General features: G+C 38.2%; 1 protein-coding gene across 1 annotated transcript in view; it reads left to right on the plus strand.

The window, feature by feature from the left end:
- The window catches only part of thbs4 (thrombospondin 4), a 62,407-nt gene extending 40,487 nt beyond the window's left edge, over window positions 1–21,920 (plus strand). The window contains exons 6-22 of the mRNA XM_062972357.1: window positions 794–845; window positions 5,135–5,307; window positions 5,778–5,915; window positions 7,164–7,241; window positions 7,803–7,955; window positions 9,278–9,382; window positions 10,786–10,893; window positions 12,532–12,691; window positions 13,473–13,591; window positions 14,374–14,426; window positions 15,098–15,291; window positions 16,009–16,187; window positions 16,921–16,969; window positions 18,117–18,313; window positions 18,542–18,714; window positions 20,297–20,436; window positions 21,694–21,920. Coding sequence (XP_062828427.1) covers window positions 794–845; window positions 5,135–5,307; window positions 5,778–5,915; window positions 7,164–7,241; window positions 7,803–7,955; window positions 9,278–9,382; window positions 10,786–10,893; window positions 12,532–12,691; window positions 13,473–13,591; window positions 14,374–14,426; window positions 15,098–15,291; window positions 16,009–16,187; window positions 16,921–16,969; window positions 18,117–18,313; window positions 18,542–18,714; window positions 20,297–20,436; window positions 21,694–21,755 — 2,133 coding nt within the window. The 3' untranslated portion in view covers window positions 21,756–21,920. The remainder of the gene's footprint in view (window positions 1–793; window positions 846–5,134; window positions 5,308–5,777; window positions 5,916–7,163; window positions 7,242–7,802; window positions 7,956–9,277; window positions 9,383–10,785; window positions 10,894–12,531; window positions 12,692–13,472; window positions 13,592–14,373; window positions 14,427–15,097; window positions 15,292–16,008; window positions 16,188–16,920; window positions 16,970–18,116; window positions 18,314–18,541; window positions 18,715–20,296; window positions 20,437–21,693) is intronic.
- Window positions 21,921–23,142: the final 1,222 nt, after the last annotated feature.

Here is a 23,142-nt window from a genome sequence, read left to right on the forward strand (position 1 = left end):
TGCGATTTGAGTGAGACAAAACTGGTGGCTTTTTAAATATGCATGGCATCGTTCATTCCTGAATCACACCATTGGCCTCCGTGACCTAAATTCCAGAAAGGAACTTGACTCAGAACGTGAATATATGCTGAATTTCTGAAGTTATTTATGAGTCGTGAACCTGACCCTGAAGTCTTTTCCAGACTTGGCAAAACTATGGAGACCCCTGGAATTGATTTTGTGACATGTAAAAGCAATAAGACGAGACCAGATTGAGGTCAGGCAATGTGCCTCAGTGCACACCAGACTTTTTCAGAAAAATCTCAAAAGGACTGTATATTTAACCACCAGGAGACAACTCAGTCACAGACCTTGGTGTGTGATCTACCCAGACTATGCTTTTTATGACAATTGAGTTTGTCAAGTTATGAAGCTATACTAAGCAATTAATTTATACAGAAAAGAGAGTTCATATTAATTCTCCAATTCAAGAAAACTAAATGTTGTGTTTAAACACTGGTGTAATATATAATCTCAGGGGCTGTATTTTGTTTTGTTTTTGCTTGGCTCAGAGATTACTGTTTCATGCTCTGGGTAGTTCTAACAAAACCTCAAAATGATGGCTGGAGTACAGTTGTCTTGTGGCCCAACATGAACAATTATTCCAATGGAAATGGATCATGGAATAACTACTGTATTTCGAAATCTAGGCTATGTACTATTGCAATATCTGTATTTGTTTACTTTTACTGGTGGTACCAGTAGTTCCAGGTAAATGAGTCTGATGAATATATTTATTTTATTTATTTGAAAGGTTAAAGAGACAACGTTTCTGAGAAATACAATAGCAGAATGCCAGGCATGTGGTAAGTGTTTGTACTTTCTGATTTTAAGAAATGATTTTATAAATAGCACCATCATATCAAAGCAGTTATACGGTATAATTTTTTTTTGTCTGTGGCACAACGTCCATTACAAAGCATTCTGTTACAAAAGTAATAATAATATACTGCTGACATACTTACTTACTCACATTAGGCAATGGAATCACAAAGGAGGTCAACAATGAATGAAGAAAACCAGAAGTTACTGGATAAAATGTTGAACCAACAATAATAATGACAGCAACAGCAACTGATCTGCTTTGTAATCCACAACAAATTCCTAAAATCATCATCAGTGGACTCTGTGACGTAAACTGATATTCTTAGGGATGTTTTTCCACCTTTTCTCTCTCCGCCAAGCCTGTCTCAGCTCTTCCATAGAAGGAAGCTAGTTTAAATTACAACCCTAAACAACTTTCCTATCTTGGAATAGAGTTCCTATAATAAAGCTTTTAACTTGTTTCTCCAAGCCATTGGTGTATTTCCTCCTTACTCAAAATCTCTAAGAGCTACTTGCATTCTCTACCAGGTTATGGGCCCAGGTTTTCATTATAGATCTTTGAAAGGATTAAGGTAGATCAAGAGGCATGCTGACCTCCCGGAGTACTGAGCTGCCAGTTACTAATCTTATCAGCTATCAAAGAGATGGGCTAGGATGGTGATTCCTTGTCCAAGATTGGACATACTTTGTGTTTTTGTTTCTTTGCGTTGTAATTAATCCTTACGTGTATATTCACCTTCTCCCCAAAATTATGTTTAAGAGGAAGCATTGTATCATGGGCAAGAAAAGCATTAGAGGGTCTGTCTTCTGGGACATCTGCCAACATCTCAGAGTTTAGAAATGTAATTTTTTTATTCATATTTTTTTTAATCTCCCAGATTCCTTTTTAAGGTTGCCAGGTCAGGACTATTCCAGACTTCAGATCCAAAACCTAATACCTAGAAAGGGGGCATCGTTAAATATAGTATCATTAGTGCCAACTATAGTTGTGGAGTTTGTTTCCAAAAGGTACCAAATCCAAAAGAAAATTTAAAAATGAGTTACAGGTAGCAGCACATTGCTGGCTAGGAGTGGAATATTATGCAGAGATCGAATGTATGAAATCACTTCGGTACAAGATTAGGAAAATTGCACTTTATAGCAAAAGAATTCACATCCTTAGCACAGGGTTTTTTGGGTTTTTTTTTATTCCTGTAAGGTTTGTTCAGATGGATTTGATACTTTTTGGAAACAAACTCCACAATTGCACAGAGTATTCCATTCAAATAAATAAGGCAAATGAAGAAACAGATTTACACAAATCTTTCAAGGCAGCACTCTCAACCTGAGATTCTTTCCCTCATCTTAATGAACAGAGATGAAGGTCCTATTCCTAAGACTCAGAAATCTGAAATCTATGAACCTAGCCTGGGGGAATTCTGGGAGTTACCCCCCCCCCCAAAAAAAGGAAAGAAACATATTCTGAACTTTGAAGCTTGCATATCCCAGAAGAGTACTCAGTGTTGATTTTCCAAGGGCCTTCTCTTCCTTATGGAATCAATAGACACCACAAGGGCCATCCAGTCCAACCCTCTGGCTCACAATCAAGGCACTCTCGTCATGTGTCCTTGTTATTGCTACCAATTTGTCTTCAAATTATGAATGGTGATCATTGCAAGGAGTTGAAGCAACTGACATATTGGTTCCAGAAGAGAAAGAACAAATGACTTGACAGAAGGGGAAGCAGAGCTCAGAAAAGTTACTTTGGGGAAAATACAATTTCCAGAATTCTCCAACTAACTGGTGGATTCTGAGAGTTGTTGTCCAAAAAATTTAAATTCCAAAGCTCTAGGTGGCCAGACTTACTTAACACAGGAGTAACATACAATGAAATGCAGATGTTTGAAAACCACAAGACATGAAAAAATCATACATTCGTTTTTATTCTTCATTGCACATTTTGTTCTAAAAATATCAGAATTATTAAGAAATACATGTACGCAATCATATTTATTCATATTTTTGCACCTCATCCAGAGTTCACCCTTGCTTGCCCTTAACATCAACCAGGACTCCAAAGCAGTAATAAAACAGTTTATTGAAGAAAGTACATATAAAAAGTGAAAAATCACCAGAAGGGATAAGAAAGGTGATCAGAAAAAGTCATCCATAAGTAAAAAGCCCAATCATGCAGGAAAATAGTAAAACACTTCAAGGGCAATAAATCAAATAATCCAAAAGGTACAGGAAAACAAGAGTCATAACATGAGCATGAATCCAGGGAAACGGGAATCAAAACATGTCCATAAATCCAGAAAATTCATGAACTTTGGCTAAAACATGAACTGGAAACAGGACTTGAGATCCTCGCTGCCTAGCAGCATTGCCTGATCTGAATTCTCAAAGAAACGCTCTCTCATTTAAGGCCTGCAAAACATGATGGCATTTTTTTGACCTTGACTTTCTGGCTTGTGTGATTTTGTCTGTGCTTCCTTCTCACTGAGCCTTTTGGATATCCTGAGCTGGATGTTTTCCTCCCTAAAAACAAGCCTGATATCTCTGTTGAAAACACCTGCTCTCTCAGGCAAGCTATCTCGGTTTTCCAGGCCTTTATCAGATTGGGAAAGTAATGAAAGTATGCCATTTTGAAAGGCTACTTGGAAAGCTGAAAATTGCCTGAATATGATCAGAAACAATCTTTTCCTTCCCCTGGAGTTGAGAATGTGTAGATGATTCATTCTATCACTAAGGAACATGAATTAGATATTGCATCCATTCATCATTTTCTAGTTGAGGATAGACTCTTTTCTTCAAGAAAAGTAACAATAGGCTTCAATATTTCCTCAGACTTACATAAAACATTGCTGGTCGACAGGCACTTCACTATGCAGTAGAAAGAGACGTTGCTGTATTTATCTACAAGCTCCTGTCCTTCTAGAAAAATTTGCAACAGTTTAAATGTATGAAATTGACAATTTCAGGAACAGATTTCATAACATCTTCATGCTTGAAGAATCTTTCTGCCTGCTTTTCATGATTAAACATGCAGTGAATGGGGACAAACTTGGGAAAACTGCATTTTCTTCACTATTTCATGTGCTGCATCTGTTGCAACACTGATAATTTCATTCAGTTTAATTTCAGCATTTGTTAAGGCTCTGTTGAGCACATTTTGAAGTCAACACCACCAGCTGTTTATTTCAGTGCCACTTAGTCCAACATCTCTTTTTAAATAGCTGTGTCAGAGGAAACATGGCAAACAAATGCCACCAGTTGTGTGTTGTGTTGTATGTCAGCGTTGACAAGAGCAAGATGAATGCAAAGGAAGTTTTTTAATATAGTGTGTCAGCAACATCAGCACTCAGGTGGGAAATATATCTCTTTAGTGTGCAAGAAGCTGGTGTTTGTACTGTTAGACAGCCACACATGACACAACCATGCCATTACAAGCCATGCCCACTAAAACTAACACTGGCACTACCAGCTTGTATAATTACTGATTCTCCAGCACAATTCCTTGCTAATCCAAAATTTATTTAATCCTTGACTCAAATCTAGCATTAAAAATAGTTGATTTTTAAAAATATATTTACTCACCATGAATGTTAAATTTAAGTGTTAATCCAGAATACTCTCAGTTTTGTAGTGTAGCGGTTTGAGCATTAGTCTACATCTCTGGAGACTAGGATTAGATTCCCTATTTGACCACGGACACTGACTGGGTGACCTTGGGTGAGTCACACACTCTCAGCCTCAGGAAACCCTGTGATAGGTTTGCCTTAGGATCACCGTAAGTTGGAAATAATTTTAATTATAAAGCTTTATTTACACACACACACACACACACACACACACACACACACACACACATATATATATATATATATATATATATATATATATATATTCTATATAAATCATAATGCAAAAGGAAGCCCAGCCATCCTCTTTGCACAAGCTGCACATGATATGTCAAAGATTGCAAGTAGCTCATGAACTGTGCTTTGGCTACTCCTGCTTTAGATGTCAAAATAGAGGGAGACCCAAACATGGCAGAGGCCTCCACCAATGGCAACCTGTCCTAAGAGTCTTCCAAAGTCTGGAGCCCAAAATATTGCAGTCTGGGCCATGCACAAGCCACAGGAGAGACATATGCTGTGTTTGTTTGCCACACAGTGATCTCCCACCCATCTAGAAGGTTGATCCATTCTTTCTCCAGGTAAAATGTTCAACTTTTGTCTTTATCATTCAATAGCAAAATGGCAAAAATCTTTTATTTCTGTAATCACAGGACTTGGAGCTGGAAACTTTCCCACTCCTCCACCGCTGCCTCCTAAGCCCAAGTGTGAAGTCAGCACTTGCTTCCGAGGGGTGCGATGCACAGACACAGCAGATGGGTTTCAGTGTGGACCTTGTCCCGAAGGGTTCACTGGAAATGGAATTGTTTGCACTGATATTGATGAGGTAAAAAATGTGCTATTCTTTAAATAGACCCCAGGGTGGTGGTGGTGGTGAAAAATATGTTAGATTCAGGACCAAAAAAAAATCTGGTTGTCCAAGCATTATCTGCTTGGACTCAGAAGACAAGTAACCTCTGTGGAAATCATACCATAGAATTGCCAGGGAGACCTGGCAAATTCTAGAGAGACCATTTTCTCCTAGGTATGGATGAGCAAGTAAAACTATAGATATTGGCTTTGAAGTTATGGGGAGTTTTTACTGTTCCTTGAATTGAGGGAATAGGTGGAATGCTATTTGCAGCTCTGTCTCAAGAAGCAAACTGTCTTGGTTCACTCTTCCTTAGGTGTTAATATTGACAGAAGGGATTAAGGATATGAATCAATTTATGTTTCATATAAAGGTCTGGATGGCTCCTTAACTTTTCAGGTAGGTTGCTTTATGATGTTGAATAAATTGGGTGCTTTTTCTTTCAGTGTCGATATAATCCATGCTTCCCGGGAGTGAGATGTGTGAACATGGCTCCTGGTTTCCGATGTGAAGCCTGCCCACCGGGATACACTGGGCAGATTATTCAAAGTGTAGGAATAAACTCTGCAAAAAATAACAAACAGGTGGGTTTAATATCCCCAGACTATAGCCATAACCTACATTCTGATTAGTTTTTCTCTTAATTCCAATACATATTGGAGCAAAAAAAAAAAGTCCCAAGGGGCACATGTGCACTTATTGTTATGATTCCTGTGAGACTTTTTGAACAGTCTCTATTTAAGCATATTGTGAAGCTGGTGGCAGTGCTTTCTGGATGGTTACGAGATGGATGGTGAGAATGATAAAGACAATTATTTCACCATGTTCTCCCCTCTTTACATTTTTTAAAATAATTATGGCATCATAGTGTATCCATGCATCAGTGAAACAATGAAACAGCACCTTTTTGCTGAAATTCTGTTTTATGGGTGTGCTACAACTCTAAGAAAAATAATAAAAAATGTATTTCACACACATCCCAACCTCAGCAAATGATTTTAAAACCTTCTAGTGAGGATTCAAGAAATTGCTATGTCCAACGACACACAGTTTCCAAAATATAATGAAAATTGTCCAGTGGCGAGGAATAAATGGACTAGGAAGCAGTAACAACTGGTAATACCTGGCACAAATGAAGAAGTTATATTATGAAAGCTCACATTTCTTTCTACAAGTTTAAGGCTTGGCAAATCAGTATTTGTCTTACCTCACTGACTAGGTTTTTTTTTTTTTTTGCATTGATAGTCTATTGTGTCTCCTACTGTGTCCCAGATGCTCAAAGTGTCTTATAATTGCCCCAAAGGGCTTTCTCCTTGTCATATTTTGTCACAGAATATATACCCTCCTCCTATTCTTGATTCTTCATAATCCTGATCTAATGTCTTTCCATCTTTTTATCCATAAGACTTATTTTCCCCAATAAAGGAGTATGGCTAAGAGCAATGAACAAACACAAAGAAAGGTTTGGGGTGGGTTGAGGTGAGGTGAGGTCTGCAATTAGCTTAGATTTTCCTACAGCGAGTCTGGTGTAATGGTCTGAGTGTTGAACTATGACTCTGAAGACCAGGATTCAAATCCTCAGCTGATCATGGAAATCCACTGGATGACCTTGGAGTCACACTCTCTCCACCTCAGAAAGCCCCATAATAGGGTCATTGTAAGGTTGCCATAAGTCAGAAACAACTTAAACAACAGCAACAACAAATGGTCATCTGATCTTTGCATTTTAGATTATTGTTTCATTATCATTGTTGAGTCTACTTGTTCAAATATTTAAAAAATCTGATCACTTTATATTTGGATAGCATTAACTAACTTTTCTTTTTTATTAGGTTTGCATGGACATAGATGAATGTCAGAAGAATGGAAATGGAGGTTGTGTTGCAAATTCCCTCTGTATAAATACCGTGGTAAGAATAAAAGGTCATTTTAATTGTGAAAATCTGATCACTCTGAATCAAAAGCAGCTTGTGATTCCCAAATCAGTTTAATTATGAATCCGCTCCAAGTTTTAGCCTAAATACTAAAGAGCAATATAGCATCTAACCTATTATAAGTTGGAGTGAGCACCTAGGACAGCTCCTTTAAAGCTCAGATTAATATCTGGACCAAATTGACTGCCCCATTGACATGGGGGCCTCTGGTTGTTACTGTATTAATATTTCAGAAGAAGTCCCAAAACCGAAGGCTCATTCACCCCCAAGACACTTGAAACATTTCAGTGGTAGAACTACAGATATTGCTTGAAATCCATCTAGATGATAATGATTGGGTGAAGCCAACCGATAAATTTTTCTAGACATCTTGAAGCACAGTTGTACAATCTCTGAGAAAGCTGAACTGCTTGCATAATACCATAAACACTGGTGTTAAGCCACCACCTAATTCCAGGCTAAGATTTTTTGAAGTAGGTGAGAGTGTTTGTCAAAAGCAGTGACTCTGGTTTATGGACTTACTTGCTTTCCTTAAAGGGGTCCTATCGCTGTGGAGCTTGCAGGCCGGGATTTATTGGAGACCAAGTCAGGGGTTGCAGAGCTGAGCAAAGCTGTAAAAATCTGGCCCTAAACCCTTGCAGTATCCATGCCCAATGTACTGAAGTAAGGCAAGGAGACATCTCATGTATTGTAAGTTGAATCTATTTAATGTGTATGTGTGTGTGTGTTTAATAACTTGATCCCAGAGCACTGTTGGGCAGAATCTCTAGTTCAGTTTAAATAACCTATCCTGGCCATTTATGTTGTGATCCATGGAAGGATGGAGATCTTCTTCTCCACATGCAGGTAATGCCCAGTAAAGTTGCTTTAGAGGGGAGTTATGATCATTGCAATACTGTCAATCATGTCTCAAGCAAGTAGATATGTTTAGCCTGGAGAAGAGGAAGATTAGATGTTACATGATAGCAATGTTTAAATATTAGAGGATGTCATATTGAAGATGGAGCTGGCTTGTTTTCTGCTGCTTCAGAGACTACGACGTGGAGCAATGGATTTAAATTGCAGAAAAAGAGATCCCACCTAAACATTAGAAAAAACTTCCTGATGATAAAAGCTGTTCAGTAGTGTAATACACTATTGCTTCAGAATCCAGTGGAATCTTTTTCTTTGGGAGGTTTTAAGTAGAAATTAGATGGCTGTTTGGAGAGCTTTGATTGTGTGTTGTGCTTGGCAGAAAGGGCTTGGACTGCATGGACCTTGTGGCCTTTTCCAACCCCCTGATTCTATGGATCATAAATGCAAAACAGTTACAAACATGTAAATGTAGAGACAACTATTTTTTATTCACAATCGCGATATAGTCATGTTTATTTATTTATTTATTTATTTATTTATTTATTTACAGTATTTATATTCCGCCCTTCTCACCCCGAAGGGGACTAAGGGCGGATCATATTATATACATATAGGGCAAACATTCAATGCCCATATACACATAGAGCCGAGACAGAGACAGACACAGAGGCAATTTAACCTTCTCCTGAGAGGATGTTCGTTTCTGGCCACAGGGGGGAGCAGTTTTGCAACACTATTATCACAATCATAAATCTCTGCATAACCTTTCTTACTGGGCATGGGTCACATGGAGAGAAGGAGATCAGTCGACTGGAATATGGGTGAATGATGTTTCTGTCAGGTTTGGATCTGGCAGGAGTGGTTACTTAGTTCAGTCTACTTAAATATACTATATTAAGTACCTGATAAGAATCTGGCCACTATTTTTATATGGTTCAGTAACATTATATCTCATTTATTTCTTTTTAAATGTGTACTGTATAGTCTGTTGATGTGAAATATTGTATTTCCAGATATCAAAACATTATAAGCTATGTATTAAAATAATTATTTTCCTACTGTGTAAAAACACAGGTAGCTTTTTCAATTTTGTGCATACATATGCCCAGAGAATCATTGGTCTTGCTTTAGTTCTGTACATCTTTTTGCTCATGCAGTGTGGCATCGGCTGGGCTGGTGATGGCTTTGTGTGTGGAAAAGATGTTGATATTGATGGCTATCCTGATGAAGAACTCCCCTGCTCACTTGAAACTTGCAAAAGGGTAAGATGATCTGTTGGAGGATTTATTGATGTAGATCTTTAATACATGCAATAGCTGAGACTACAAATCTATGCGTAGGAGCACTTCAGCTGCCTTGGGATCTAGTTTTGAGGGGAAAGTGGAATTATGATCAGTATTAAGGTGGTAGTTATGGTGACAAAGTGGCATTGGTGATAAATCCAACCGATCAGTGACTGGAATATAGTATGTTACATAACTGTGATGGAAAAATAATAATCTTAGATTATAACTGTGACAATCCTGGGTGTGGGGAGGGGCAGGGGAATTTAATAAAACATATAAAATATCAAGATCTACAAATTGAGAATCAATACTCTTGGGAAAACAGATATAGTTCCATGTGCTTTGGGAGTACAATAATTTGAAATGGACTGACAAAACAACAGAATAAAATCACCATAGGTTAGATCAGCTTCATAATTTTAAAAAGTGGCACAGCTTCACTTCTTTGTCTGATGATAACTCACTGATTCATAAATTGCTCAATAGAATCCAGGCCTCTAGTCAATAGCACCTAGTAGACTATGAAAGAGTGAATGACATTAATGGTGCCAGGTGGGTAAGACACTTGTGCTAATAATGCTAGAGCAGGTGAGTTGCCATGCAAACTCTTTCAACCACATGTGTGAAATACAGGCCCACGGGTCAAATCCGGTCCACCATGTCATATTATGTGGCCCTCCAGATGCTGGACTACAACTCCTGTATTTCTCATCATTAGACGTCATTACTAGAGCTGATGGGAGCTGTGACAAAGTAACATTTGGAAGGCTGCGGTTTGTTCTATTTAGTCATGATAGTAGGGCTTGAATTCAGAAACAAGGCTTGTGGATATGATATCTGACCTTAAAGTGTCCCCAACCTTTCTGCAATCTCAAAGCCACAAGGGCTGTTGGGTTGCAATTCTCATTACAGGCAGTCCCCAGTTACAAACATCTGACTTACAAATGACTTATAGTTGAAAACAGAAGTGAGACAACAGGAAGTGGGAGAAATCTGCCCCTAGGAAGGGAAATTCACTCCTGAAAGAATTAGCATGGGAAAAGGTGTCTCCGCTGAAGCTTCCTCGCCAATCCTAGTGATGGGGGTTGTCATTCAATAACATCAGGGAGCACCAACCACTATGTAAATATATATATATATATAGTTGGCCCCTTGTATCTATAGAATTTCCCTTCATGGATTCAATGGCCCTTTGAAGGCAACCATAAGACTGATGTGACCCTTGATGAAAATGAGTTTGACACCCCTGCTCTAAACCAGCCTTTCCAATCCGGTGCCTTTAGAAGTGTTAATAGCTCTGTTAAACTTCATCCATGCATCAGGAGGTTAGAAACGGGCATAGTAAACAGCAGCTTTGTGTGTCCTTCTTTTCCCTCCAGGACAACTGCAAATATGTTCCAAACTCTGGACAAGAAGATGCAGATGGAGATGGAGCAGGAGATTCTTGTGATGATGATGCAGATGGAGATGGTATTCCAAACGAACAGGTACTGGTTACATATATCATGTTGAACGCAAACTTCGGTTACGATTATCTTAAGTCTCATTGATTTCAATGTGTCTGTTGTAAGCATAATCCTATTTATTTATTCATTTATTTATTTAGATTCTAGCTTTAGCTCTAGACCCAAAAATGATTTGTGAACATATTTCCACTTCTCCAGCATTCAACTAATGCTGTCATGGAATTAGATAACATTAATTGTTCTATGCAAATATTGATTCTTTCATTACACACTCATGCCTTCCATTTGTCTTGATTTCACAGGGATAATCCTGGGTACTCCTTGCAGTCCCACTTTTCTTAGCCTTTAAAATGTTCTTGTTCATCTCTCTTCTTCCCACAGTTTCTTGCACTTCCTGCAAACTGATTTCAAAGTACAAAAGTAATGGGCATTTTGTTAGCAGGAGGGAGAGGAGCAGAGTGAGTCTGGACTTTCCCAAACTCAGTACATGAATTTTGGAACTTCTCTTCTTAAAATAGTATTGTTTGTCCTCATTAATATCTTTTGCCACTCGGTGTCTGCTGCACACTTTTGATCACACTCTGATGTGGCCTGACCATACCACAGTTTATTTCTCTGAAATGTTGTAAAGGAGGTATATTATCTTTGTCAATAATGCCTTTGTTGTTCCCCATCTGTCTCTGTAGTCTCTAGATCATCTAAACTTACTGTCATAAAACAAAATTTTGCAGCAGACACTGACAATTGAAATAACAATAGGAACAATAGTCAAAGGAAATTCCCGTGTGAAATTAACCACCTCGAAATCATTAGCAAATTTGATACTGTGACACTTGGATTCAAAATTGACCAACAATTATTAGCTTACTCTAAAAGTCTGTTGTTCCTCTAGGCGTCTGACTACTGCCTTTGCTATACAGTGGAATGGAAGGCATATTGAAAATATTTGACAAATAATCATAAAAGGGATTTATAGTGAGTTTGGGAACCCTGACAACACAAACATCTTCATGTTCAAAAATTATTCTATGTGATAAATAATTTTTTAAGGGTTTTTGTTTTGTTTTTGTACAGAGACTCTTTTGTGCAGAAAATATATTTTCTGAGTAGAAAGTGCCATTTCTTGCAAACACCAGCAATCACCCATGTACCTTTGTTGCACAGAATAAGCCCTGAATTGCAAATAGCCTGGCAATTCAGGCAACTGTTCCATTTTCAACAACTTTCTTGCAGCAAAGAAGAATAAAATGTATGCCTGAGAGAATAGCATTTGTGATGATCTACAACCCTACAATACAAGCACGTTCATTGCTCACTGTTTGTTGAAAGTGGGTCACTCCCACTAATAATTATACTGGAAGTTTTGTATTCATTTGTGCTTTTGCAAGTGCATTTCCTAACATTTAAGCCTTACTTTGTAAAACAAAACAGCAAATATTGTTCTTTCTGTACCCATGATATATATACCTCCTTATCCAGAGTGACCATTTGAGGCATCAGTTGAAGTGGACTCTGGCATACTAAAGTTTATGTAGAACTATTCTTCAAAGTGCTACAAGACTTCCAGCTGTTTTCAAAAAGCAACATCTGTGAAGAGAGAGTATGAGTTGCACTACTGTCTAAGAGGTATAATTTAAAGTTTATTTTTCTCAATTTCAGGATAATTGTGTGCTTGCTTCTAATGTTAACCAGAGAAATAGTGACCAAGATATCTTTGGTGATGCTTGTGACAATTGTCGCATGGCCTTGAACAATGATCAGAGAGACACTGATGGAGATGGCAAAGGAGATGCTTGTGATGATGACATGGATGGAGATGGTGAGTAAATTTCAAGTGCTGGAAGCATTATTTTTGGGTTGCTACTGCAGAATCCCAGTGTCCATGCTAGCTAGAGGATTCAAAGAGGGTTAAGGCTTTTATCACACCGGCTTGGTGTCTCTCCACAACTAGAAATGGGAAACATACCCAGTATAGCACATTAATTATCACACTTCTCCACATTAGCACAATGGTTCTGCTACAGTCCTGTGATCTGCCTACCACACAGTCTGCACAATTCTATCTTCCTGCCCTATGGCCTACCTAGTGAGCCTTTCCAGTTTTATTTTTTTAGTTTTACTGTAATTTTGCAATGATGACAATATGATTTTATAAAACAGGAATGAAATAGAAAAAAGATGGGAAACAGCCTACTTGGGAATAGTGATGGGGAGAGAGGATATGGGGAGAGAAGAATTTCACCCATTAATTCCACATGACTACTGGCATATTTAAACAGATGCTGAAGGGCCAGTGCACTTAAATAAGTCATGGAAAAGCAATGGTATTGGGAGGCATTGAAAGGTTTTACCCATCAATGAAAAGATGCACTACACTAATGGATGGGATGCAAAGAAGCAGCAGCACAGACATGGCATTTTGGACAAATGATAAGTACAGTGTTGAGGTTAAGGTATTGATTTGAAACACATCTAGTATGCTGCCGATTTTTCCGCACTAACTGTTATTAATCAAAGCAGCTTCAAAAAGTTTCTTTTTGGGAGTGCAGCTCTCAGAACTAGTAAAGATAACACTGACTGTGTGTTGTGATTTCATTTAGGCATTAAGAATGTTTTGGATAACTGTCAAAGAGTTCCCAACCCAGAACAGAAGGACAGAGATAATGATGGCGTTGGTGATGCCTGCGATAGTTGCCCAGATATTAGCAACCCTAATCAGGTGAGTGCAAACACACAAAAGCCACAGAGCAACAGAGATTTGGGGCTTCAGGGAATGAAAATATGGGGCACTATTTAAATAAAACAAAAACACCTGGTAAGTTGTTCCTAATTTGACAATTGCAGTCAGTCCACCACTGTCATGAGGATTAGGGAAGCAAGATCTCCATGAACATGGAAAATAACTTAGCAGATTCCATGAATGTCAAGTGCGTTCCTAGTTGCATTACATTACAACATACAAAACTTTAAAAGAAAAGAAAAAAAACTAACAAAAAACTAAACCAAAATTAGCAATTTTTTAAAATATTTAAAAATAAAAATATAAATAGAGGCTGCATAAAATAGAGACAACTACTTCAAAGGATTTCATAAATTTCTACCTAGGAAGCTTTCTGAACATGATAAATAAAGTAGTGGAAATATTCAGGGAAGCAAAAACGACAGTATTGATAATGATAATTATTGACCACAATCATGCTCTAGACTTTGCTTGTTTGGATCAGACAGATCTCAGTCTGACATTTAATCAATCCATTTATAGATTTCCCCGTTTAGATGTGAGCATTGTTTTAACTGAGAAGCTTGAGAAAGTTAATGACTAATAGTAACAGGACTGTACTAGCAATGAAAAGTCCACCTTTCTATATAACAATCTCCATATTAATATGTTTAACTGGAAGACAAAGGTTAAATTTTAATGAATTTCAGCAATGCAATTATAGATCTTTCCTTCTCTGCAATGTGATAGTGTAAAATGTTTTCCTTTATTCCTGTTTACAGTCAGATGTTGATAATGACCTTGTAGGGGATTCCTGTGACACCAACCAAGACAGGTAAGATCACTTTTCATATAATATAGGTAAGAAGGAAGATGTCCAGGCAGACACATCCCTGATACAAATCAGTTGTTGCTTCTTCATATATTCCTAGAGACAATTTTACACTTAGATAATTTTCAATATACTGTTTCCATTACTGGAATACATAGTAGTTTTTTCCCCACCACAAAACACTTATTTCTTGAGTTGTAAACGCTAGTGGCCATGTGAAATAAAATGTTCAGCTGTCCATGGCGTTTCATTTCATATAGAAAATAATTGGGCAACGATTGGCATGTAATCTTCCTCCATTGGACCATGCTGACTCTCTCTTTTTTTCCTTACATGACCTCTACATGATCTCTTATTTCTTCTCAAACAAGAAAGTTTTATCTATTAGTATAACAGAGTTAGCATAACAGAGATGAGAAGAATCACATTTTTGACCTATGACTAGGAACTTTTAAAGCTCAGAGGCTTAATGACCACAACATACTATCATTAGAAGTTAACAATGACTACCATAAGACAAGCAACATGATGCTCTGTCAGTCATAAAACCAGTGGCTAACCCAAATGGCTGTATAGATCAATACAGGGATAAGCACTAACGGAGGCTGTCTGTCTATCTATTTGTCCCTCTATCTACCTTCATATGTGACTTCTTACTCTTCTTTTGTTTTTAGTGATGGGGATGGGCATCAGGACAGCACGGACAACTGCCCTACGGTCATTAACAGCTCCCAGCTAGATACAGATAAAGATGGGATAGGTGATGAATGTGATGATGATGATGACAATGATGGGATTCCAGATTTTGTCCCACCTGGTCCAGATAATTGCCGGCTGGTTCCTAACCCAGGGCAGGAAGATGACAACAGTAAGGCCAACTTATTTCTTGTTTTTCATTTTCCTTCTGGCTCATTTAAAAATATTCTGCAATTATTGACAATATAGTACCTTTGCAGCTGTAAGGCAAGGAACCATGAGGCTAACTATATGTTGGCCTCCAAGGAATCTAAGGAGGCATCTACACTGTGGAATTAATACAATTTGATCCCACTTTAATTACCACAGTCAAATGCTATCAGATCCTGAGATTTGTAGTTAGCAAGGCACAACCATCTTTGCCCAAGAAGGCTAAAGACTTTGTAAACTACAAGTTCTGGATTCTGCAGGATTGAGCCATGGCAATTAAAAGCAGTATCAAACTGCATTAATTCTACAGTGTAGATGCACCTTTACTCCACCCCTGCCTCCTTTATTTGAATATATTATTTTTATTCATTTATGGAATTTCTACCTTTCCCTTCTCCTAATATGAGGTGGCTTGCAGTAAATTGAAATAAGATTCAGCTAAAATTTACTTTACAGGAGTTAAAAAAGAATTAAACTGCCATATTATTTATAAACATGGTTAAAAACAATTTAAAAGAAATACATAATTTCTAGTAAACAATTGAAGCATTAAAACCTTGCAAGAAATTCCTCACACATTTCCTTTATGAGTTTTGGAAATGAACACAAGCATAAAATCTATTGGCTATTCTCTTATAGGAAACATTTGCTTTAATCGCAACTGTGCTTCTTCCTTCAGGTGATGGAGTAGGTGACATCTGTGAAGCAGATTTTGATCACGACACTGTGATCGACCGGATTGATGTCTGTCCCCACAATGCAGAGATCACCCTGACTGATTTCCGAGCTTATCAGACAGTTGTCCTTGATCCAGAAGGTGATGCTCAGATTGATCCAAACTGGGTGGTTCTGAACCAGGTAAAAAGTTGTGTGTTTTTAAAAATAAATTCTCAAAGTAGCCAGTATTGATAGACTGCAAAGTAATCAAAAATATGTCTCCAAACATGTCAAAAATCCATACTTTAGTGCAGAAATGAACTGAGGTTGTCAGAAGAAAAGAAATTGCAAAGAATCCCAGCTTTGCTCACAAACCAGATAGTTTTCCTTTCATCAAAGGCCAACATGTAATAACGTATTTTGGTATTTGGTGCCAGCAGAATAGAGGCTTTCTTCCCCTGATTTTTCTGCTGTAGCCCTCTTTGGTGTCAAAAAACCTGCCCAACTTATTTTTAGGGTGAACAGGGGGGAGTAGTAAGAACAGGGAACCACCAATTTGGATTAAACCTGTGGAAATACACTATTTTATTCTGGCCAATGTCTGCAAGGATTGGAACCAGACCTCACCTTGCTCAATAGGAAGATATGCTTAAATGCTGGAATAGGTGATCACTGGTATTCCCTCCAAATGTAATCCACTGTACAAGAAGGTTTCTAACTCTCTGGAGTAGGTTTTCAGCGGTTGTAATGGGAGTAGAGGCAATTGACACCTCCCTTGTGTATAGAAACACATCCCAAATAATGATCTGTTTGCAGTACAGCCAAAGGTGTCTTGTGTGGACTTGGATAGCACAGATGGGAATGGACAGCAAAACTGAATATCTTTTATTACACCGATTGTATTTTTGTCAATTATATTGCTTATATTTTACAGGGTATGGAGATTGTACAAACCATGAACAGTGATCCTGGGCTTGCTGTAGGTATGTGCAGCTTGCACAGCAGTCTCCAAACAGAAACAGCTTTATTTTCATGACTTACCAAACTACTGGCTTACGTGATTGCTCAAGGGATTCCATCTGCAGCCGGCATCCAGAATATATCAGCACTGCTCTTTTTACATAAACCTAACAGATGTTTAGATGTCAGAACACCAGTCTTGTTAAACAAGGAGAGACGGAGGGAAGTTTTAAGAATCAGTTCTGGCATCGCCTTCTCTCCTAAGACCAGGGTCATGGCTAAATATTGGAAACATATTTTGCATGCATAGGAAAATATCCTGCTGGCCCTTTGATGAAGTGTAAATTACTCTCAGTGTTTCATTGCGGCAGATGTTGCAAAGCAAAGGTTTCTTCTCTCTCCTGGGTATGCAAGGGCAGCAAAAATCTCCTCGGTGCAGCTGCACCCCCCCTGGCATGGATTGGCAAAGGATGTGTGCCTGATTATCATCCAGTTGCCCTTGTGCACCCAGATCAGCAGAAGTACCCTTTATCTCACCCACTATGTGTGCAAAGGGAGCCAGTTGGTATCTGGGTACACCCTTGAGGAATGTGTGGGTAGCTATGGTCAGGAGCCTCCAACTGCTCTTGCAAAGCCATTGTGTAAGTAGGTACTGGATACACCATTGTACAAGGCCTAAAAGGATTTATGCTGGCATAACCAAGAGTTATGGCAGCATAAGCAACCCTCAGGGTTCTGATCTTAAGGCTCAGCTTTAGTCCACAACACCTTTTGTTAATTTCTCAGGGTTGCAGGATAAGAGCAAATACTTCCCTTGGGCACTTGAGTGCTGTTTTTAAGCAGGTAAAATAGTAGATTAGATATCTATCTCATGTTGGCCCACAACACCCCTCGTCCTCAAGTCAGCACTAGGTTAAAGAAGGCTGGAGTAGCCTTAATGAGGCTAATGGTCCAACGGTTTGTCTGTCTTGTTGTCTGTTAAATATAATTTTTCTAATGGTTTGGTCTTGGACCTCTTGGATCCAAAGGAGCAACAGGTGTTAATACAGCATTCCCTCCATGATGGTTTCCAGATGTTTTGGAATTCAACTCAGCCTCAGCCATCATGGGCACTGGTCAGGAATAATGGAAGCTGTATTCCAATAAGATTTCTCTTCCTACATTGAACAGGTTATACAGCTTTCAATGGAGTTGACTTTGAAGGCACTTTCCATGTAAACACGGTGACAGACGATGACTATGCTGGCTTCATCTTTGGTTACCAAGACAGCTCCAGTTTTTATGTAGTGATGTGGAAACAGACTGAGCAGACGTATTGGCAAGCAACTCCATTCAGAGCTGTTGCAGAGCCTGGAATTCAACTCAAGGTATTGGCTTGTGCCAAAATTGGCCAAACTCTCATTAGTGATATACTAATATGATATTGGCAGGGTGTTCATCTGGTGTGGTTTCTAACACTGGTTCATTTGGGCGAATTGTGCCTGCTATAGAATGGGAAAATTTGTTTCTGGTTTTACTCAAAATTCTCTGGAAAAATATTGTTCTAAAGTCTGTTTTTATTCTTTGACTTGTCTTTGCATTTGGTGTTTGTGTAGGCTGTCAAATCAAAGACCGGGCCTGGAGAACACCTTAGAAACTCCCTTTGGCACACTGGCGACACTAATGACCAAGTCAGATTATTGTGGAAAGACCCTCGAAATGTTGGCTGGAAAGATAAAGTTTCCTACCGCTGGTTCCTCCAGCACAGACCCCAGGTTGGATATATTAGGTAAAGTTATGGTGCAAAAAGAAAATTTCTTTTTGAAACTTCCTCCATTCATTTCTTGTCAGCAGCATCTGCATATGCCCATGCAATTATGTGAACATGCACACACACATCATTGACTTTATCATTTGGCATAAAGTAGGGATGTCAAATCAGGCCTATGGAGCTTCCCATCTGGCCCACGAGTACTTTTGCTTTCCCTGTTGTGTCCATTGCCCGGACCATAGCTGGAACACCTCAGATGCTTCTCAGATTTAGATTTTTACTCTAGGCCAAAATATGCTTCCCTCCCTTGGCACTGGACTAGGTAGGATTTCAGGAGATGCATCCCTAATTGGCCATTGAAACCTACTGCCTGGCTTTCAGCAAATCACTTGTCAGCCTAGAGGAAGCAAATGGCAAAATTCTCCCTACTAAATCTTGACTGGGTTGCCGTAAATTGGAAGAGACTTGAAGACACAGTATAACAACCCTTGGCATAAACGTTACCCATTCACCTGTCATGATAAATTGATAAAATGGATTATAAATTTAACACTTTTGCAAAAAGATTATTGACACTTCTTTAGGTAATTGGCACTTTTTGGCCCGGTTTCTAAAACACAAATATGCAAAAGCATTCATTGACAAAATATGTTTCAGAATAAAACATCACTTGTTTTGTATACTAAGAACCATTTCCTACAGTACAATTCAATGAACAATTATCACTATTTCAGCATGTATCTAAATAAAAATGCATAAATGCAAAAAATATAACATCAAGATTGAGACATGCATTTGTCATACAGGCATATCTCCAAATGAGTTAGAATTGATTGCAATTTCCTCTGGAGAGAGTAAAATATGTGAATCATGCCTGCAATTGTTGTTTTTTTCCAAGTCTGGCCCAAGACAATTTGAATTGTGTCAGATATGCATTTGTTGCAAAAAATAATAATTGGGAACATTAAAATGATGCTTTCAGGACTCTTAATACTTTCATGCCCTTTCCTGCTGTCTTCTAAAATTTTACTAGACATACCTTGCATATTTTGAATTGCAATTTCCTACTCATAGGTTTTCTTTGGCCATAGAACTGCAATATTGTAGTCAGATACTCCAATAGCCATTCTTCCGTTCCTCGTCATTAAATAGGCTGGAGCCAGCCCTGCAACTCTTATGTAGGTTGCACACAGAGGGGTGCATGTAGGAGTCTAAGGCCCAACAAAACACATGTAGGATGTACACACTGTTAAAGTAGCAGTGGTAGCTCAAGAATTAGGCAGTATTCAATGGTTACCGTTCAGCTGTTGTAAAAGGGAGAAATTATAATTATTATAATTTGATATTATTCTATTTTTATAGTCACAGGTGTGTGGGGTGGGGGGGGGGGGGGTGGGAGAAAAATGTTTGTAGTGTTTGTAGTTTAGCAAGTGGGCTAGCCTTGGGTGCTATTTACCTTGCCTTAGATGGATATAAGATTCAATTTTCTGCTCTGTCACAGAATAGCAAAATGTTTTGTGCTAGCTATCCTTGGGTATACACATTAGTGGGGACCAGGTGACACAAATCTCATTTAGACTTATTTGTCCCACTTTCAAAGGGCAAGGTTTTATGAAGGCTCTGACCTGGTGGCAGACTCTGGAGTGACCATAGACACGACCATGCGTGGAGGGAGACTCGGCGTTTTCTGCTTCTCTCAGGAAAACATTATTTGGTCGAATCTGAAGTATCGTTGCAATGGTAATTTCCTTCTTGCACCAGCCTCTGGTCTTAGTCAAACAGGCATCTGAGTAAAGAGAAAAAAATGCTTTAGTAATAAAAACATATTGGCAGTAAAGGTAGTTCTTCTACTGTGTGATTTTACTTGGAAAGAAGACCTATTGAATTCAGAGTTGCTTGCTTCTAGATAAACATGCAGAGCATTGGAATAAATCCCTTATTTGATCTTTTGGCTTCTTATATTGGCACAAATCCAAGACCCCAGTTGACTGTTGCGAAAGTCTAACACAGCATGTGTGCCATCCCCTGGCAAGAAAGAGGTACAACTGCTCTTGTTTCCCATTCTGAAGCAGCAAAGTTGGACAGAGATTTCAACAGCCATACACCCAGCTGGCCTTTCCCTTAGGACAAGTAAGCCTTGGTCAGAGAGGAAGACTGGCAATTATAGTTTGTGCCAGCATGATTGCATGGAGCGGAAGAGGGTTAAATGAAGCAAGGAGCTACAGGTGTTGTTCACAGATATGTTTGTTTTATAGATCTTGGCAATATTGCTTTTTGGTATAACACTTCCCAGAAACATGCACTAAGCATGCTAGTTGCAAGATTTTATAGTCTTAAGGACTTTATTTTACAGAAGTGTCAAACTGGCATCATCTCACCGTAATGAAACTGTTCCCAGTTCTTTATGGGAAAAACTTGTCAATCTGCCCTGATTGTGCCATGATCCCAGGATTCAAGCGCTTCTGAGACAACATTCTGATGATGTTCAGGATCTTCCTCTCCTACATTCTTCTCACTAAAAATGATTTTTTTAAAAAAATAACATATATTTTGCAAAGTATATTTTAAAAATAAAAAATAGAAGGGAGGAAGCTGCACAGCAGCAGAGTAAAGTTATATCACTCACCTGGAAGTGCAGCTCCAGGATCTTACACTGCCAGGGTGTTGCAGTTGCATGACTCTGGCAGCATTGCAATAAAGAGGGTAACTTGGGTATGATTTTGATGCAGCTGATTCGCTTTTGCTGGCATTAATCTTTGGAGAAAAACTCCCATTGGCGATGATGAGAGACTTTCCCCCCAAGGGTAATCGTGGCTCAGGAATGGGACAAAACAGTGCAGTGAACATCACACATACTGTAGTTCCATCTTCATCTTTAATTATCTAACAGTTTCCTCACTTGTTTGTTAATATGCAGCGCAGTATTTTCAGATCTAAAGGTTGAATATAAAATACTTAATAGCAGAGATTGATTTTTGTCTCCTTTCTCGTTTTCAGATACCATCCCAGAGGACTTCCAGGAATTTCAGGCTCAACAGTATACAGTTGGAGATATTTAAGAAATACTGGGAATCCAAGTGGCTATGGCAAACAATAAAGCAGTATATATTAAATTCGCAAATGATTTTCTTTTGGTGCAAGCCCACACTCCATTTGTTCTGATTGGTATAAAATTGACATACCATTTTATATATAAATGTGAAAAATAAAAAAGATTAATTAGGCTAAGGTTTCTGTTCTGAATTTCTTTGGCGTAATCAGTAACATTATGTGTGCAAATTCACAGAACAATGAGGCTAACCATTTGCTACAAAGCAGTGCTTGGTATTTAAAATGTTTGGGGGCAGGTGTATAGGATACAATCATGTAAAAATATAGATACTTCTATCTATTATATGTGCAAAATTAGAAATACTTCCTAGAAGGTCTTTATATTTCTAAGTAGGCAAACCAACCCAATTAATTTTGCAACCAAATAAATTCTGTCACTCTGATATAAATATTGCAATCAACTTGTACTGCATTCACATAATCCAAAATCACTAGTACTTCTTCAACCACAGTTAACTTACAATCATAAAAAATTGTTTTGAAAAGGTTTTCTCTCTTGCAGACACAAAAAGCCTGTAGGTAGCATGTTGTTTATGAGCTTTTTATGTTGTTACAGTTGTTGTGTATCTTCAAATCATTCCCAATTAATGGAGATCTTAAAGTGAACTTATTAAGGGCTTTTCCTGGCATGATTTGTTCAGAGGGGAGGTTGTTTTTCCTTCCTCTTGAGGCCGAGAGAGTGTGACTTGCTTCAGGTCACTCAGTGTTTTTCCATGGCCAAGTGCAGATTTGAATCCTGGTCTCCAAAGGTGTAGTCTAATATTCAAACTGCTATTCCACATTGCATCTCAATACTTTCTATACAGACCTAAATCAAGAACCAATCAAGAGAGAGAATATTACCCAAGTACACTGACAGATTGGTCGGAGAATATAGAGATGCAATATTTTCAGATATATTGAAACTGATTTCTCACTTTGGGGGTAAAAGGAAATGGAATTTCTCAGAAAATTGAAAGCTTACAATATTATTGAATATTGTTTCTTTAGGAGCATAAAATGCCTAGCTATGATTTGTATAGCATAAAAGTGTCCTGTTTGATATGTTAAAGACACAGTTTACTCAGAAAATAATTGCAACATATCATTACAATGTAATATTTAAACACTGCTAACAAATGGAATTGTAAAGTCTTGAACTGTAAGACATACTTGAACTATAAGAAACGTCTTTGCTTTTGCCAATTTATGGGGAGCATGTAAAAACAAACCATTAAAAAAAGAAGAAACAACTAACATTAGTAAACCCAGCAAGAATATTTCCCTTTCTCTTAATTCCCCATAGTGCCAATCAGACATAAAATGCTCATTCCTATAATAAGAACTCAAGAGAAG

The sequence above is a fragment of the Anolis carolinensis genome, chromosome 2 (genome assembly GCF_035594765.1).
Source record: "Anolis carolinensis isolate JA03-04 chromosome 2, rAnoCar3.1.pri, whole genome shotgun sequence".
Lineage (NCBI taxonomy): Eukaryota > Metazoa > Chordata > Lepidosauria > Squamata > Dactyloidae > Anolis > Anolis carolinensis.